Raw genomic sequence first — 19,193 nt, 5'->3', positions numbered from 1 at the left:
TCACACTAGTGAGAGATGTGTCCTAGTTCACACTAGTGAGAGATGTGCCCTAGTTCACACTAGTGAGAGATGTGCCCTAGTTCACACTAGCGAGAGATGTGCCCTTGCTCACACTAGTGAGAGATGTGCCCTCGCTCACGTTACTGATGTCCCATTAGCCCTCTGGGTGTGTTTTCTCTGCTGCTCACATGTGGATTCCAGGCTCCTAAGACCATTTGTACACTTCATTTGTACACTTCATTTGTACACTTCATTTGCACACTTCATTTTTCACATGTATTAGAGCTGTGCTCAAAAAATGGAAGCATCGTGACTACAAGTTACACGTGCAGGAAGACTGCTTGGTGGCAGGGAAGCCTCTCTGGAAGGCAGCGCACTTGTGTGCTGGGACAGAGCCGTGTTCCTAGCTGGGAAGCCTGCAGTGAGGACACCAGAGTGTCCTGGTAAGGGAAGGGGTGGGTAGAAGGTGCTGGTTCCTGACAGGGTTTCCTTCCTCACTTGGGAAGACTCGGATTCCTGGTGGAAGCGCCTGGTTGCTCCTTTCCATCTGGTTAGCCTTCGCAGTTGTGTTTCGTTTGTTTTCAGAGTTCTCAGAGACGTTGGGTAATAGTGACATTAAAACTGGTCTGCTCAAAATGGTGTCTGTAGTCTTCTGCTCTCTCTCTAGGTACCTAGGACTTGAATTGCTGATAAACACGGGCCACTGAGCCGGAGCCGGCTCGGCTCCTCACTGCACGCAGGCCCTGTTCGTGACTCACAGATCGTAGGTTTCCTCTGGTCACGGCATGTTTCCTTGTCATGCCTCTCAAGCTTCCAGCCAGGGAAAGAACTGATGGTCATCTCAGCTGAGGGGACATTCCTTTTTTTTTTTTTTAAATTAGTGCTTAGAAATGCCTTATACCTCAAATAACTTATTACTAGTTTGGTTGCTTTTGGATGACTTGCTCTTTTGAGGTGGAGGTGGAGGTGTGTGCTGACGACAGGATGTTGTTAGGCACGATTCAGATACCGACAGCGCACTCAGTCAGTCAGTCAGTCAGTCAGTGCTGCAGTCCTCCAGACGCCTATAACCCAGCACGGAGATGGCTCTCCATCAGGAGTGCTACCCAGCCGAGGAGGAAGGCAGACAGGGACCAAGAGAGCCTTCATCTTCACTGTGTCTTCTGTTTTCTCAGAGCACCCTCATGTCAGTCACAGTTGCCGGTCCGAGTGAGTTAAGCCATGCACTGGATGCTCAGTGACTGCTTGTGAACTCTGTGAATTGGCCATGCGTCCAGCTTGGCAGTGGAAGCGCCTGCACTGCTCATTAGGCCGCTGTGAGGCTTGCCTGAGCTGTGCACACACAGGGAACGTACGCCTGTACCTCGGGACCTCTACAGCTAGGACTCAGACGAAGGCTTTATGAGAACAGAGGGTTTGATCTGTCTTCATTCGTACCTGACACAGGTCTGAGTAACGACAGTCCACTAGTGATGAGCTTGATAAAAGCCGCTGAAGTCTAAGCACTGATGGGTTTTGGTCAGGAGCTTTATTCTTCGTAGCCTGTAGGAGTATCCAAGGGTGCTATTTCTGGTCACTGGACGATGTCTCTGTCCCATATGCTGACCATACTCGTGGCTCAGGCCCCACAGCTGTGTGAGTGTTGAGTAATGTGTTTCAGCATCCACCCTCCTTCCCCTCAGCAGGTCATGTGGGCATCACAGGTACTCGCCACATCAGTGTGTGGCTGGCATTGGAGTGTCAAACAGTATCACACACCGATTTCTCCACACTGGTCCTGTCAAGCAACTGACATCTGTTAATAAGCCATTTACAGAGCTTGTCTGTCTGAGCTGGGAGCAGGGCTGCCCTCTGTGGTGCAGGGTGGAAGGCCTCGGAGAGAGGACTCTGATGGAGCCATTGTCCCTAGGCTTGATTTGGAGGGCAGGGCAGGTGGCCACACAGCGTTTACCAGCATTTTCTTTGGCTATACAAAGTCAAAAATGTCTAATTTATGATTTTGCCTTTACTTTAAAACAGATTTTTAATCACTTGTTGTATGTATGGGTGTTTTGTCTGCATGTCTGTTTGGACACTTACTATGCAGTACCTGCAGAGCCCAGAAGAGGACATCGCACTCCTGGAGTGGGAGTTCCAAATGGCTGTGAACCACCAAGTGGGCTCTGGGAACGGAGTCCAGGGCCTTGGCATACAGCCAGTCCTTTGAACCTGAGCCACTGCTCCAGCCCTGCAGTACTTTTATTCTAACTTGATAAAGTTTCTCCTGATGGAGAAGTTCAGACATGGGAAGTGCAGGCAGGAGCTTCCTCCCAGAGCCTGTCAGCCGCTGCCCAGAGCCTGTCAGTCAGCCGCTGCCCAGAGCCTGTCAGTCAGCCGCTGCCCAGAGCCTGTCAGTCAGCCGCTGCCCAGAGCCTGTCAGCCGCTGCCCATCGTTTGGTTTTGGAGCCAAGTTGGTGTTGCCCATTTCTCGTGCATTCTTGTGACATGGGCCCTCTCTCTGTAAGTGTGAATGGAGCCTAGCCCAGCCCTCTCCCTCTCTCTGAAGTATGGATGGGGCCGGGTGTAGTGGCGCTCACCTTTCATCCCAGCACTCTGGAGCAGACGCAAGCAGATATCTGTCTTGAAGGCTAGCCTGATCTACTAGGGAGTTGAGGCCAGTTAGGGCTCTCATGAGAGACCCCTGTGACAGGAGGACAAACGTGCGTAGGTGCCAGAGCACTCGGCATCACTGTTTGTTCCTCTCTCTGCCTGTGGGGTCTCTTTGTAAGAACGTCACAGAGCCCCTGCGGTTGTCTGGTTGGGTTTCAGAGCTTTCCAGCATTGCACCTTATGATGGCCTCACATTCTGCCCACTCTACAAGAGCGTGGACTGCACCAGTGTTCATATGGTCAGCTCCTCTCTGAGGACTTCCTAGGTCAAAGTAGTGTGTCCTTCATGACATTGACAGCCCTGCTGCACTGAGGGTATTCTTGACGGGTGACAGCGCCCACCCTACAGACTTCCTGGGTGCCCCTTCTCTAGGCTTTGAAGCTGGGAAGGAAGGTGGGGCTTTGCCCGACTTTGCTGTTCAGTTCATACTTGTAAGGCCTCCCCAGCATCGTGTGGCAGGGCTGGCAGCACTTGGGCCAGTGTCATGGTGCAGAGTGGTGAGCACACTGCTGGGTGCCTCCCCACTGTTTGCTGGGCACTCCTCTGGGGGTCCGTGACTCTGTGGACTGCTTTCTGCCTCTCTTAGGCAGTGAGGGATGGACCATGACTTCTGGATTCCGTGAATGGTGCTGAGCAAGCGAAGCTTGTGTGTTGTCTTTAAGGACCATGCTCACTGCATGGGACAGTCATGGAGTGTCCCAGCAAGAGGGGTTGCTCAAAGGTCTTTAGCTTACAGCAGAAAAGGATCATTTTGAGTCCCTGATGTCTGTTCTTGGGTTCAGAGACTTGAGTGTAAATGTCACTGAATGGCAGCTGGCAGTAGAAGAGACAGAAATGTCTGACCACGTCACTTCACAGTGCGGTGCGCCCCTCAGCCCTCAGCATGCCCCTGATGCTCCAGCAGCCTCCTGAGATTGGGTTTTGTCTCATAGTTGGGAATTCATCAGCAGTGCTTTTGTTTCTCTAACCATTTATAACGGCACGCTACCTTTGTGAATCCCTTGCTGCCTGAGTGTGCTCTCAGGGTGGACGGCTGGAGGCAGAGCTGCCGCGAGCAAGCACCGTGCTGTCAGTGAGCCTCATGACTCATAAAGGGAGCCGGAGCCCCACTTAGTGCTCTTAGCATCGCTCTGTGGATCTGGACAGATTTCCCAATTTAGTTGTGAAGCTCTTGGCATTTGATGGCAGATTGTATTAGCAGCACGCGGAGTGCATCCTAATCAGGGCGAGGGGTGAGGTCATCGCAGCCATCGCAGGCGGCAGTGTGCTGGGCAGGGAGGCTGGCTCGGGCTGCGCTGCAGCAGCTTACATCATGCTAGAAAAATCATTGCCGAGTCTCTGAGCTAAAGATTGCCCGCGTGCAGCCAGGAAGAGACTGGGATTGGTTGCCTGCACTGGCCACAAGGTGAGCGTCTGTCTGGAGCCTTGGGCCAGAGTGTGCTGCAGACGGGATGCCTTCTGCCATGTCTGCCAAAATCAGAGAGCCATCCTTTCTTTTGGTGAGGTTTCAGCTTCTGAGAATCAAGACTTCATACTTCACATGCAGGACAAGCAAGCAAAAATTGAAAGTTTGTAAAATATTTTTACATTCTCTCCAGAACTTTCTATCTATTTACTTCTTTGTTGGGGCATTGATGGCTAATTCCTGGCGACCTGTTTTCTGGAAGGAAGAGGGCCCAGCATTGTCACGTTCTGTTACGTCAGTGAGCATGACCGTCAGTCCTGGGTGATGAGTCAGGAGTGCTTCCCTCTGTGCTCAGCCTGTGCTCTGTAATAGTGACCAGGGATGCAGAGGTCCTCTCCTGTGAGCGTGGACACGGTGAACTCTGGAATCCTAGGATGCTGAAAGTCTCAAAGATAAACGAGGGAATGAGAAATGAAGATTCCAGGTTGTTTTGTGCAGGTTTTACTCTTCAAATAATATCAGTCCCTGATCTTGTTGGTATTATTGATACAGAAGGATAAATGACACACCCTTAGCTTTCAGTGGGAACCGTGACATGTCCCCACAGAGCCCCAGGGTTGCTTGGGACTGTCAGTGCCTCAGCTCAGGAGCCTCTGAAGACTCAGAGCTGAGCGTCTCTGAGGCCATGCAGCATGCAGGGCTCTGTGGAAGCTCTTCTTGTTCCTTGTGGGGGAAGGTAACTGTGACTTAGGATCTGTGGTTCCCAGAAGGTGAGGTGACATGGTAGAAGGTTTGACCATTGGGCTGAACAGGGCTCTCAAAGTCATAAACTTGATAAAGTTACTTGCCTTGATATTCCAGTCCATAAACTGGGGTGATGCTCGGCATGTCTGGTGCTCCTGTTCCCACTAGTATTGAAGTGGGTGAAGTCGGAGCTGTGCAGGCAGAGACAACAGGCCTGTGAGAGAGGTGGCCCAGGCCAGCGGGAGCTCTAGTGATCCCTGGGAGGTGTGGGAGCCCAGGTTAGCTTCTTTTCCTGAGACGGGTTTGAAAGAGGCCTATGAGTGGAGAGGGCCCTGCGGAGCGGGCGTGCGGAGCGGGTGTGCGGAGCGGGCGTGCGGAGCGGACGTGGGCCTGTGTCACTGTAAGGCCTTGTTGGCAGGACCGGCACACACCTCGGATAGCTTCTGTTTGTGCACACCCTTGTGTGGTTTTGTATGCCACTGATGTTTGTAATATTTCCGGATTTTTAAATCAATTGATCAGTATTCTGAAGATATTGACCAAATTTACAAAGCATTATATTGACGTATATGATGTCCACGGCCCTTCCTTATTAGGCTTTTGAATTAAGACTAGATTTTTATTTAGAGTGTAATTTTTCCAGGGGCTTCCCTGGTTATATGTAGAATTCCTGTCGTGGTTCACCGTCCTACACACATGGGAGACTGAACTTGGAGTCGACGGTTGGGATTATTTCCCCAGCACAGATGGAGATGGCTTTGATTTCTCTGTGCCAGATGAGTCTCAGGGTAAGTATTGCCCAGATAGCAGCTAGGTTTGTCAGTGTTAAAAATCAGCATGTTTTTCAGGATCTGAGGGGGCCTGGTGGAAACGCCTGCCTCCTTCCAGGCGTGAGAACAGTGACTCTGGGGTGAGCTGTATGTTCCCACCCAGTCCATGCAGTTGAGGCTGACGGGCTGAGCAGGGAAGGAGCAAGGGAAAGTAAAAACACACAGCACATGGCCTGTGTGGGCTCAGTCTCCGACTATCTTAGATGTTTACTGTACTGAGGTAACACCCAGAAGGTACAGTAGAGGACTTACGCTCTTTGCCAGTCCCTACAAGACTGTGCTTTATTAATGTAGCCTGCACATCTGTCTTCCGTGAGTCCTGGAGTAGAGAGCGGGGTTAGCACTGGCATCAGTTATTGCGTTGCACATGTGATTGCCCTGTGGATGCCAGACCACTCCTACAGCATTCCCTCAGCAGTGAACTGCAGGATGGTCCCTTGCAGCTAGGCAGAGGAGAACTAGCTTAGCTCGAATATGAGCAGCTCACACGTGAGCAGTCTCCTGCCCAATTACAGGACTGGGCAGGGTTGTGAAGTTTGCTGAGCATTAAAGTGAGGCCTCTTGAAGGCTTGCTGTGAACTGTGAGAGGCAGCCCCGCCATGACCTGAGTTCTAGCCACCGCTTCCCTCCTCATCGAGCATAGTGCACTGATGAGGGTCGACTTGCTGGACCTAATCCCAGTCCATACCCAGTTTTCTTCAGGTCCTCTCAAGAGTCTAGGCTGAGGTGTGGGCCCGAGCTCTTATTCCTACTGTGGGCTGGGGTTCCGCTTGCTCATCTCCTTGGGCTGGGAACTCCTACATCTTTTCACAGGAGACTTTGAAATGCACACTGAAAATGCCCCCAGAGCTGTATCCCTGCACCCCTCCTCCCATCCCTGCACCCTGCACTCCCTGACATACATGTACACCCCCGCAGACCCTACACTCCTCAGTCCACACTCATACACCAACTATTTCCAGTTAAATCAGAAAAATAGCCCATGCCAAGCACTGTGGCCCTCAGAAGTCAGACACCACCTTAGCTTCCGGTTTTGTGTTTACACCTCCATGACGAGTCTGTGTGCGCAGCCCAGAGGTGTTCACCTCTGAATGTGGTGTGCCTCCTCTCCCGCCCAGTGTTAGCACATGCCTCCTTTCCCTCCCATCTCATCTCCTCGAGTCCTTGCAGAAGCACAGGCCTCAGCTTCAGCCTCGTAGTCCCTCCCTTAACCTTGGCACACAGGAAGCTCCCCACAGCTCACATCTCGGCCCTGTTGCTAACCAGCACTGTAGCCCCCAGCAGCTGGGAGGCAGCACAGTCGGAGCACAGAGGTCCTGACTTGTCTGCACCACAGGAGCAGAGCTGGTGAGCAGTGTGCCCGGCCAGTGGGTGGCATTCACAGAACCACCATTGACATTCGCGCTGGGATGTCCTGGAGTAGAGGTTTAAAGAACAGGACCACTGATGGCCAGCTTCCGGTGAAGCCTACTTCCAGAACTTCCTAGCTGGGGGAGAGATGTGTCCTCTGTCAACTCCATTTCTTTATAGGAAGTAAGAAAAATGGTACTCTCGCCTTGTAGCGTTTTTAGGGTCAGATGGACTGCACACAGAATTTGGCTCCTAGGAAAAGGCAATTTGGGCAGAGATCAGGAAGGGGCTTTCCAGTGTGGTAGCTGTGGTGGGAAGGGCTGGTCTCTGATGCCTGTGAGTGCAGGCATCTCAGGTGGCTTTCAGTTCAGTTTTCTGGTGGCTAAGTGCAGGTGGCAGTTGAGACTCGAAAGTGTATCAGGGCTTGTGAGAGAATGGAGTGCCACACTGCTCTGCGGGTCCCCAGGGGCAGCATCACGGATGGCACGGTGAGCAGAAGTTGCTATACTTTGGGGACAGTAAGTAAATGCATCCGGTCTGTGGACTGTGCGCCCATAGTAAAGTCTCTGCCTGTTCCCTGCTGACTTTAGCTGCCATTTGTTTCCACGGTCTGGTTTAGGGACCTTCTGCCAGTCCACCCTCTGAGCCACTGTCTCTCTAATTTGAGGCTGAAACAGAACTCAGGCTGCTCAAAAGAAAGGGCAATTCAGTAAATGCCTGGCCTTCTACAGGCTGTGAGAGCTCTGGTCTCCACCCTTCCCCAGTCACCCTCCACTGAAGACACTGTAGAAAGAGCTTGTGCCCCGCTGGGCCACTTCCATTTCTCTATACAAACTGCATGCACTGACACACTGTCTCCCAGGCCCCGTGTGGCCTGTGTCCTTAATACCTGTGAACTGTGTAGAAACTGCCCATGCTGCTTTCTGTGACGAGGCACACCACACAGGCTCTCAGGCTTCAGGAGTGTCTACATGGATAAGAAGCGCCTCCTGCTCACCTTAGTGCTCCCAGTGCTCATGTCCTTCCCCTCTTCCCCTGTGGAGATGCTTCTGTAAGGAGAGAGCCGAAGCAGGCAGAAGCTACATCTGCTCACTGCTCTGAGGCGGCCTTCACCACCCTGGGCATTTGTGAGGAGACATACGGGGACCAAAAGCCCCCTCCACTCCCGTACTCCACAGAATGTGCTCACTCCGTTCCTTTCAGGCTTGGGTCACAGGAGGTGTTGGTTTGGCCTCGGTCTGGTTCTTTGTAGACATCTGCCCACATCACAAAGCCCTGAGCCTGGCACAGCCTATGTGATTGGCACTGCCTTCCCAGGAAGAGCTTAGTCCTGGAACAACCAGGGATGCAGGTGCATTGGCACGTGGTAGGGAGTGTGTAGGGCCTTGCCTACCCAGTGCCTGGCGACACTCAGCAACACCGTCCCATCCCTGAAATATCTTGGCCTTGTGGGCTTGTCACTCCAATTAAAACTTACACACAAGAGCAGCCAGGCTGCTTCTCCTTTGTGTGAGGGAGCTTGGACAGTGCCAGAGCCTGTCATGGAAGCTGTTGGGGGCCTGTTTTCAGGGGGCTGTGCTCATATCAGGGAGCCATCTCTTCAAGCGCTGCCTCATGCAGGGTGCTGCTCAGGGCACCTGAGAGGCAGCTTCTGTTTGCCAACAGTTAAGTCACCTCTGAGACGGTGGTGAAAGTCATTTTCCACATGTTCACAGACATGGCTGCGCCAGGCCTCACGCTATGACTTATCTCTGGCAAGGACTTAAAATCGTCTCTCTGGCTGGTTGTCAAAAATTACATCATATCAGAGTAAACTGCTTTTAAATCAGACATCCATTATTCATGTATATTAACTGCTTTTTTATTTTTTATCAGCTGTTTTGTATGTGATTTACTTTTTCCCAAGCCTCCTTGCCCTCACCAGTTGTCCATCTTTCTCATCCTTTTTTTAAAAGCTGAGCTCATCTGTAAATTGCCTAGGCTGTTCACTTAGCCTTGCGTGTGGAGCAGTGTGCGCACCTTGCTCTGTGGTGAAATGTTTCCTTGTTACTACCAGGATGCATAGCCTTTCCCTTCCTGTCTTTTCTATTTGCAAAAATGAGTGCTGGTGGCCATCTCTGCAGAGCTGCACTATGGAGCAGAACCAACCGCTGGGCAGACAGCAGACATGCGTTCATGTTCAACTCAAAGCCTGTCTTTCTAAGACAGCATCGCTCGTGACCATGGCATAAGAGAAAACGTCACTCATGACCATGGTCAGACAGTGTGTGTGTGTGTGGGGGGGGGGCCTGCATGCTTCATCTGCTTCTGGGGCACAGCCAGGCACTGCTGGAATTCAGAGAAGTAGGCCTGTGTTCACCCTGTGCAGCCGGCATCTGGTGGTTGTGGGGCATTTCCCTCTCTTCTGGCATTAGACTGGAATAGGGGCTGGAGTTGTTCTGTCACTGTCCGTGGCACTGCTAAGGCCTCGCTGTGTGTGGCCAGGGTTTTTCTTTCCCTGCACTTACTTGAGTCACTTCTCCCAACCACTCAGACTTTTTCTGGAGTGGTTTTCAGTTTATTCACGTTGTCAGTGAGCCCCAGGCTGCCTTTCTACCTGAAGTGTCCTCATTTCACTGGCCCCTTGAAGACCAGCCCGGCTAGATTGCTCAGTCCTCTGAAGATACTGCTGGTTTTGACATCCACTTACACTGGTGCAGAGGTGCCTGTGGCTGTGGCTGCTCATCCCTCTGAGGACTCCTCTCCTTCTGCTGTTGGAACGTCCAGTTCTCCAGCTCCGAGCCAGGCTGGGACCAACGGAGCCCTGTGTCAAAAACAGAGGACGGGATCTCTAAGATCATCACTTGGATTTCATGTTGTGTGGTTTCACTCCAGCATCTGTGTATGGATTTGTTTATCCTGTTGGGGATTTCTGATGATCTTTTAAGTCATAGCAAACACTCAGGCAGTGCCTGTTGAAAGCTTCTCTGTTCGCTCTGTGGAGCTCAGGTTAGATGTGTGTTGGGCCAACGTAGTAATCCGGCCTCAGTCCCATCTGCATGTCAGCAGTGTGTCTGAGGAACTGCTCAGACCTAGCGTCTAGCTCATGGGTCTCCCTGGATTGCCCTCAGTCTTTGCTTAGCTCATCCATCTACTGTGAATCCTAGAAATCCTGAGTTCACTTTCTCAAATGTACTCAGTTTGCTGCTGCCTGCCTTGCCACACAGTAGGTGACTGCACATTCCGACCTCCAGACTCTGTCCTTAACCTGAAACTGTCAGTGCTTCAGAAGTCCATCCCTGCTTTTCTCTATGTTCAGGATTCATCCTTTACTGTGAGCAGATACACAGCTGGTATTGATTTTCGGGTACCACAGAAGTCTAGGTGGCTCCAGGTGGTGTGGGAGCGTTGTGCTCTTCTGAGCTGAGCTGAGCTGAGCTGAGCGAGCTGCACCAGGGCAGAGTCCCACCTTCACCCCACCAGCTATCTCAGGCGTAGGCTCAGATCTATGGAAAGATCTCAGTTGTGATGTCCTCTGTGCTGACAAATGCTGGGTCCCCACCTAACATGGTCAGGAGTCCCCAGAGCAGCCTTCCTCTGCCCCACCTGGCCAGGCTTCCTCAGTCCTTTGGAATCTCAATGCTCCCTTCACTTTGGGCTCCTGTGGATTGTACCGCTTCCCATGTGGTGAGTAGAATGTGCAAAGGTAGCCGACTTGCGCTGCACTCCGAGATACTTTCCACCAGTCGTACCGTACCGGTCCACCACCGCCTCATCAGACAGCAAACCCACGGGTTGGTGCGCTCTGGGGCTTCTGCCTTGGCAGAGTGAAGCAGCTCTGTATAAAACTCAGGTCACCTGGCAGTGGAAGGAAGAGTCAGGCAGTAAAGGAAAGGCCCAAACTGGAGTGAGGTCTAGGTTTGCTCTGTCCCTCGTCTGAACCAGTTATCACTAAATACAAAAGCATGCACCTAGCCAGATGCCGGCCCACATAAGGACCATGGCATCTGGTACCTGCTGTCGTGCTGAGCTGTGTCAAAGGTGAGGCAGCTGCTCCAGGGAGCATACACCACCCCCCAGTCAAGGACACACTGTCTGCTGTTTAAGTGCGGGGTAACAAAGCTGTACCCGGCATTCCAGACAGTCTTGGGACTGTTTTCCTCTCAGTGTTCGAGAGCTGCAAGCAGATGACACAGTTCACGGTGGCACTTGGGAACAGCAGATGCAGCATGCATGTGTGGCATGTGGTGGTGGAGAGAGCAGAGCACACTGCCTGGGTACAGATGTAGAGCGTGAGGCTGGCCTGCACTGTTGAGAGCTGGCTTCTGCCCAGGCCTCTTCCCCAAAGAGCAAAGTGTATTTGGTAGTGACCTCTGGGAGAGGTTCAGAGGTGGAGGTTGAGTAGCGGGGAAGGAGAGGGTGAGCTGCGTCTGCAGTCTCCAAGAGGTTAGGTCAGGCCTTCCCTCTGTGTCTTTGGAATGTGCTCCATCTCTGTTCTACACGCCCCTTGTTTAAAGGGAAGCAGGCAGATTCTCTTTGATTCAGGAGGTTCTTACAGTGCTGCTGTTGTGGGGAGAGGCGTCTTCACTGCTGACCATGCTGGTGAGGCAGCCTGAGGCTCCAAGGAGGAGAGCCAGCCACTCTCTGAAGTTTTGGTAAAATTAAAGTCAGAGTTATGTTCCTTGTTCATCAGAACACAGCCACAGTTCTGTCGGCAAAGCTCTTTGAAGGCATCTCTGTTTGTTGGTGGTTCCTGCTTACAGATGGGTGATGTCAGTCCCAGGTTTAGACGAACCTCCTGTGCTGAATCCTGCTTTCTCAGAGTGGAGAAGGAGAAGAGGGTGGCAAGCTTTAGCTGACCCCATTGTGAGGGTAGTAGCCACCTTCTAGCCCTTCCGTCATGATTTGTCTGGAAAACCATAGCCTCTAGGCACCCCCAACAGACCTGGTCCCGTGTAGAAGATGCAGGCTCCCCAGCTAGAGTAGTCGCTGATGCGTTCTAGATGTTGGACCTGTGACCAGCTCCTTCCTAACACTGTAGCCAACACAACAGCCCTCCTCCTGCTTGAGACCTCAGCTGCTAGGACACAGCATTACAGTGGCTCTGTGATCCCAGAAGAAGAGGTCCCATGTGGGGAAGAGTGGGCCAGCTGGGCCAGCAGCAGCTGGCACAGATAGGACTCTTTCATCTGGCAGTATGTTGGCTGCCACACCCGTTCACTCCAGTGCCTGCTACACAGAAGATTTGTAAATGTTTGTCACCCGGCTGTTGAGTGATTTATCAAAAACCAGATAGAAGCAGCTTGTTTGTCAGAATGGAATTGTGTGTTCATCATAGAAGCTCTCCTGTCATTCAAAACACCCAGACGTACAGAGCAAGAGAGACAGACCTTTAACCTAAACATCTATGCATGTATTACCAGACACCACATTCTTCTGTTACATATTTTATTGTTAAAACTTACTATAAGAGGCATTGTATTTAAAACATGTCTTTAAAAGTAGACTTGAGCCGGGTGGTGGTGGCGCACGCCTGTAATCCCAGCACTTGGGAGGCAGAGGCAGGTGGATTTCTGAGTTTGAGGCCAGCCTGGTCTACAGAGTGAGTTCCAGGACAGCCAGGGCTACACAGAGAAACCCTGTCTCGAAAAACCAAACCAAAAAAAAAAAAAAATAGTAGACTTGAGAGCAGTCAGAATAGTTGACAGCTAGGATTCTAAAGCTGTGTTTTATCAGAAACAATTTAATCTTTCTGAGGGGAAATAAACAGAAAATTTGCTGCCGGGGTCCCTTATGACGAGGCAGCTCTCGGTCCCAGAGGGTCCCACAGATCCACCTGCACTGCAGAAGGAGAAGGAAAGCTCACAGCGCGCCCCTGCAGCTGTCCTGGAGACTCAGCGGATGGCAGCGCGCGCGTCTGCCTGCTAACACTGCTGAACCTGCATTTGATGCGCGGCTAATCTATCGACTCGGCGGTCACATTAGTGCAGAGCACCTGCTCCCACACTGTAGCTGGGGGGAGTTTCCCCTTCTCTCAAGCATCTCTGAACACCTCTGAGAACAACTCAAGTGGTCATGGGTTAAGACTCACCCAACCAGGGCAATAAAGAGAGAAATTAGTCTAATGCACGGTCTTAACAAGAGGGAGTGTGAACATGAATAATTGATGGCACGAGGCTGTGGCAATCAGATCAAATGAAGTCCCATTTGCTCAACCTTATTAAACGAGAGCGAGTGTGGGAGGGAGGAGCCATGGTCAAGGTCGTTAAGGGACTTGTAGCGTGGAAGACCTGCCTCGGAGATGGGGCTGTGTTTTCCAGTCTCTGTGGTCTTTAACTAAACGCAATGGTAAGCTTCTCGTTGGATGTCTGACCTGCTGAATTATTGAGCACTTTAGAAGTACTCGCTGCTGACTTGGATGTCCTCATGATGAAGTTGCAGAGTCTTTTTGGCGGGGATTATCTATCTCTCCGCATCACTCAGAGATGATTCATCCACCTGTCAAAAAGGAACTAAAAGAAAGGGGAGGCTGCCACTGCTTTGTGTGAGCCTCGCTCCTGTGCTTCTCCCTCTGCCACCGAAGGCCCACCTTCCTGCTATGCATGCTGACGGGCTGCAGAAACAGAAATGTCAGTCCAAAGTACTGAAGTCTCTGTGATGATAATCAGGTCTAGAATGGTTTTGTTTTTTAAAAAAATTAATAGATCTTTTTAAATTGATACACAGCAGCTGAACTCATCCAGGGCTGCCGTGCTTTTCTGTGCATGTGCAGAACAGGGCCACACCTGGAACATCTTACCTCAGAGCTGCTGCTTACTTAGTGCTGGGAACGATGTCCAAACACACCATCAGGGGGCTTATTTTCATGGTTCCTCCTTCCAGAAGCCACCTGTAATAGCGTCCAGCTCAGCTGCTAGAGACGGATTTGACCATGTCTGTATTGGAAACAGCATCACCTTAGTTATTTAAATTGTTTAAAACATTCTTGTCAGGAGTCAGGCATGGCACACGCCTTTAATCCCAGCACTCAGGAAGCAGAGGCAGGTGGATCTCTGAGTCAGAGGCCAGCCTGATCTATACACTGAGTCCCAGGATAGCCAGGAGTACCCAGTGAGACCCTGTTTTTAAAAATAAATAAATAAATAAATAAATAAATAAATAAATACAAGCACACTCGCCTCTCTGTGTGGAACTTTTCTTGTTCGCTGCATTTTGTCTTGTGGATTAGGCATTTAAAATGTGGTGTGATTCTGCCACTGTCTTTTGACAGTAGTTAATTACCCTGACCGTGCTGTTAAACTCCTACAGAGTCTTGAAGATTCATGTGTTAGAAATGTGTGCCACCTTGAGATTGATGTTCCCCACTGTGGAGATGATTTAATGTGTTAGGAATTCTCAGGACTGACACAAAAATCTCTACTTGTAGGTGCTAAGTACCTGGGTTAACCAGAAGAGCACGACCTCTGCTGGAGTGCCAGAGTCGCTCTGCAAACCCAGAGTGCTCACCATGCATCCAGCAGAAGTCAGTGGAAGTAGAGTGGGAAGGCCTGTACACTGTTCACTGAATGCTGCCCAGCTGAGCTAAGAATGTCTTTCATTACAAAACTGACTGGACAACAGGCTATGGTGGCATACGCACTCTAGAGGCAGAGGCAGGTACATCTCTGTGAGTTCAAGGCCAACCTGGTCTACAGAGCCACTTTCTAGACAGCCAGGGCTACACAGTGAGACCTGTCCCAAAAAACAAACAACCACAACCCAAACCCTGACTCAGGGCCTGACTCCAGGAGGTGTCTGTGTGATCTGGCCTTCATTCTCCTCTGCTGAGGAAGAGGCGCAGCCGTCCAGGAGGGTAACGGTGTCTGGAGCCTGCAGGCATCTGCTCGATCACTTTGACACCCAATCTCGGAGGGGAGAGTGGGGGAGGAGGTGCTGTTGGAGGGTGGCTCAGTGTGAGCTGCCATGTCATAGTGTCTGCAGTAAGGCTTTCCTTAGCTCCTGTAAGCTCGTCAGCTAACCCCCGGTCAGAGGCCAGGGACTTGTTGCTTCCACTTCTTAAAACACCCAACAGGCAAACCCAGAAAGACAGGTGTGTGGGCTAGGGTTCAGTTGAGCTGTGCGGGGAAAGCTAGCTGACTGACTGCTGCTCATCCGCCCAGAACTCTTGATCTTTTGTCACTTGATTGTCCATGTCCCTCTACTGTCAGTGGCCTACAAGTGTCCAAGCCATTGGGCAGCAAAGCGTCTTCCAGGGACAGAAGGAAGAGCACTCCTCAGGGGTGACACAGTGGAAAGTGGGTGATGTCCCTTGACATATGGGTCTGACACCCTGTGTTTCTTCTCCTCAGATCCTAGTGTACAGCCTGGAAGCAGAACGCTGCCTCTCGAAGCTAGGCAATGCCCTTGGAGACTTTACCTGTGTTAACCTCCGGGACAGCCCTCCCAACCTCATGGTCAGCGGCAACATGGACAGGAGGTAGGTCAGGGCTGAAGTGCCCATCCTCTTGGCCTTGAGCTATGAGTACCTCACGCTTCCTCCATGCCCGTAGGCACAGCCCCCATCCTCTGTCTTGGAGCACCGTCTACATTAGGTAATAGTTGGACCTGCTGCACATCCACCCGGCCTCTGAAGCACCCCAGGGTCATTCTCTTTGCAGGCAGTTGGTGGATGGTCCAGCGAGATCACATGGAGTACCTCTGTCTCCTGCTACAGATTTGTTTGGCCCTGAAAAGCTCACTTTCCAGCATTAAAACAATAGCCTAAGGGAAGGGCCGTGTTCATCACAACAGGGCCGTGTGCCAAGAGAGACCAAGACTGTATTTCAGAGTACTGTGTGTCCCTCTGGTGACAGGAAAGAGACTTGATGGGAACAGATTCCAGTTTGTATTTAGCTCATTAGCGGCCTTCTCTTTAACGTTGGCTGAGGGAGTCGGTTTCCCAGCACACGGGCCAGCGCCAGCCTTCCTCACTGCAGGATTAAAGCGTCTGAAAGGCCCTTCCGGTCCAGATTTTAGTTTTCTCCCCATCCTGTCTTCTCCTTTGCTTTCTTTCTGTTTTTTGGCTAGTTACCTGCTGGGTCTGTTCCAGTGCCCCAGAGAGAGGTAGACTGACTGGATGGGGGCCAAGGCTGCTGGCACCCCTCCCCTGGGCCCGGCCGGCCTGCAGGTGCCGGGCTCCTCGGCTGTGGGGCTCAGCTCTGAGGCGGCCATTTCTTTGTGCCAAGTCCCGAAGCTCTGTCCCAGTAGAGCAGCAGCAGCAGAAATCACTGTTGAATCACAGAGTGTTTCCAACCCCTGAGCCTCACCCACCAGCCCCACGCCCACCTACAGACAAAGAGCCCAGGGAAAAAGCTTGCAGTCTCTGGCTCTCAGAGACTCAGGATGGGGCTTGCAAATGGAGCACTGAGTTTGGTGTGCTAAGACTTGGGGGGCTGGAGAGATGGCTCAGTCAGTAAATGACTGCTGGGCAAACATGCCCTAAAGGTCGATCCCAGAATCCATGGTTAAAGCAAAACCGAGGCATACTGAGCATGGTTGTTCACACGTTTAATCTCAGCTCTTGGGAGGCAGAGGCAGGCGGATCTCTGTGAGTTCATAGCCAAGCTAGTCTACATAGTGAGGTCTAGGCCAGTGAAGGCTACATACTGAGACCCTATCTAAAAATAAAACCGTAACAACCAAAGGAGGTGTGCTCATAGTCAGCTGTCACCATGGAGGAGGGGCACAGGCAGAACTGTCACCGGAGCTCAGTGTTGGCAAGTCAGGGAGCTCTGGGCTCAACAATGAGGTAGAGGGCAACTGAGGAGAGCTGCCATTGACCTCTGACATCTACATGTCCTTGCTCACGGGTGCGCACACACGCACGCACGCACGCACTGACCACCACTACCTAGGCAAGTAGCTCCAGTGTGTGGCCAGGGAAACTGATCAGTCCCTGGGATCTGAGCTGACAGTCTCAGCTGTTCTCTAGTGGAGCAAATATCAGGGGCTCTCAGGGACCTCCACATAGCAGGCCTGGAGCTGTGGACCCTGGCCAGAGTGTATATGCGTTATGAGCTGCTTGGTGCTGGTGGGGAACCAGAGCCCTGCTCCAGAGCAGAGGGGCTCCTTGTCTGTGAAGACCTTAGCCCAGAGAGCTCCAGGATGCACAGCCACTGGCAGCTGCCTCTTGAAAGCTGTCATCAGAGACATGTAGGTCTTCTCCGTAAAGCTGCCTTTTCCTCTGGGTTGTATGCACCTCTTCACACACCGTGACGTGACAAGGTGCTGCCTGCCCAGTTCAGAAGGCCCTCTGCTCTGTGTGAAGCCCAAGTTTAATTTTGAGAAATCTGTTTATTAGAATGTATTGAAACTGAAATTTTTAAATAAAACAGGGAGGTCTCAGATTCCCAGCACAGCATTGGTCAACAGGTGACAGGCAGGGACCGAGCTCCTCAGACTTAGAGCCTGGATGCCCTGCCATTTAGAATAAACCCAAGCTGTAGGCCTGGGCTCGCTCTCCAGTGAGGGCTTACAGTTAGCCTTTGGAGGAAAGGCCAGACATGCTTCACCTAAAAGTCTAGATCCTCAATCCTTCCCTCTCCCGTGTGTAGTTTCTATGGAAGAAGCGAAACGTATGTAAGCCCTATTGGTAAGTTCTTGTCCATTCTCAGGCTCGCCCCTGCTAGGGCAGCCTGCCCAACAGCTAGGAATAGTAACATGGACGGACACATTGTTCGCAACCCTACGTCAGTAGTCTGTTCTGTTCTCCTGAGGAAACGGAGGGTTTTAAGCCATTCAATTCCAAGAAAGTGGTTCCGCCTCCTGCCCCACCCTCCAACTCTGCTGTGGGAACCCCTGTTCAGGGCAAGGAGACCTGGGGACAGTGGAGCCTCCTCGCACAGCCACTTCCCCGGTGCTCCGCTGCAGTCCGGCAGGTTGACTACGATGGCAACTAGGGCTTGCTTTTCTTAGTTCATCTGTGGGTTTGCTGGCAGTCAGACCAAGGGCAGCAAACTGCAACCAGAGCCTCTGTGTCTGTCAGTGAGTGGAGAACACTTGTAGCTGTTGGCACAGGGCTGTGTCCAGTGAGACCCCTCCCTGTGTGCCTCTTAAACTGCGTGTCCCTCGTCAGTGATAGCCAGGGTCTAGAGTACTTGCTCGCTGTCAGAGACAGAGTTGGAGCTGAGTGCAGCTGTTGGGATGCTAAGTATACTCCTTGGACCAACAATTCTCACCCTTCTCAGATTTCATTTGTTGAGAGAGAGAGAGAAAGAAAGAGGTGGGGGGAGGGAGAGAGGGGATATATGTGTGTGTGCACATCCATGTGTGGGCGTGTGCGCATGTGTGCATGCTACAGAACACACATGAAGATGAGAGGAGAGCGTCATCTGTCAGTGCTTGCTTCCTCCATGTTGGCTGTGTGTACAGACTAGCTGGTCCAGGAGCTTGTGGAGACATACCTGTCTCCACCTGTCAACTCATCATACGACCACTACATTATAGATGTGTGCTGCTGTGTCCAGCTTTCCCTGGCCCTAGTGAGCCCAAGCTCAGGACTTTATTCTTGTCTGTCAAGCACTTTACCCACAAAGCCATCGCCACTGAAAGTTCATTTTTGGAACCTCTTCCTTGAGGTGGAATTCACGAGCTGTGTGACCCACCAACATAACCGCACAGTCAGTTTCAGAATAGTTCCCCAGACAGAAGCCCTGCGTCATGAGCAGTCACTACCGTCTGCTCAGGGTCTGCACTCTGAGTAGCACTAGCTGACTTTCCTTCAGTGTGCACTTACCTGTGGACATCCATGTACATGGTCAGTGGGAGGCCTCTGATGACTTACTGCTACCTAGTGTCATGGTTTCAGGGTAAGCCCATATGTTAGTGTGTGTCAGTACACTGTTCCTTTATGGCCGAGTAATGCCCATCATTGAACAGACAGCATCCACCCATCTCTAAGCCAGTGGACATCTGGGTGTTTACTCTGTAAATTATTATTTTTTTTTTGGTTTGGTTTGGTTTGGTTTGGTTTGGTTTGGTTTTTAGGGTTTCTCTGTGTAGCCCTGGCTGTCCTGGAACTCACTCTATAGACCAGGCTAGCCTCGAACTCAGAAATCCGCCTGCCTCTGCCTCCCAAGTGCAGTCTGGGTGCTTTAATTGATTCAATCTCTTAATAGTTTTGACCATTATAGTAATTTACATATAATCAATCTCTCTCTCTCTCTCTCTCTCTCTCTCTCTCTCTCTCTCTCTCTCT

The 19,193-nt window shown here is 51.5% G+C and overlaps 1 protein-coding gene across 1 annotated transcript in view; it reads left to right on the top strand.

Annotated features, from left to right (window-relative positions):
- The window catches only part of Fbxw8 (F-box and WD repeat domain containing 8), a 91,321-nt gene that overhangs the window by 60,383 nt on the left and 11,745 nt on the right, over positions 1 to 19,193 (top strand). Inside the window, exon 8 of the mRNA XM_028765468.1 lies at positions 15,307 to 15,434. Coding sequence (XP_028621301.1) covers positions 15,307 to 15,434 — 128 coding nt within the window. The remainder of the gene's footprint in view (positions 1 to 15,306; positions 15,435 to 19,193) is intronic.

Source organism: Grammomys surdaster, unplaced genomic scaffold (assembly GCF_004785775.1).
Source record: "Grammomys surdaster isolate TR1022 unplaced genomic scaffold, NIH_TR_1.0 164, whole genome shotgun sequence".
Lineage (NCBI taxonomy): Eukaryota > Metazoa > Chordata > Mammalia > Rodentia > Muridae > Grammomys > Grammomys surdaster.
Note: the sequence above shows the minus strand (reverse complement) of the source record. Positions and strands in the feature narration are given on the sequence as shown.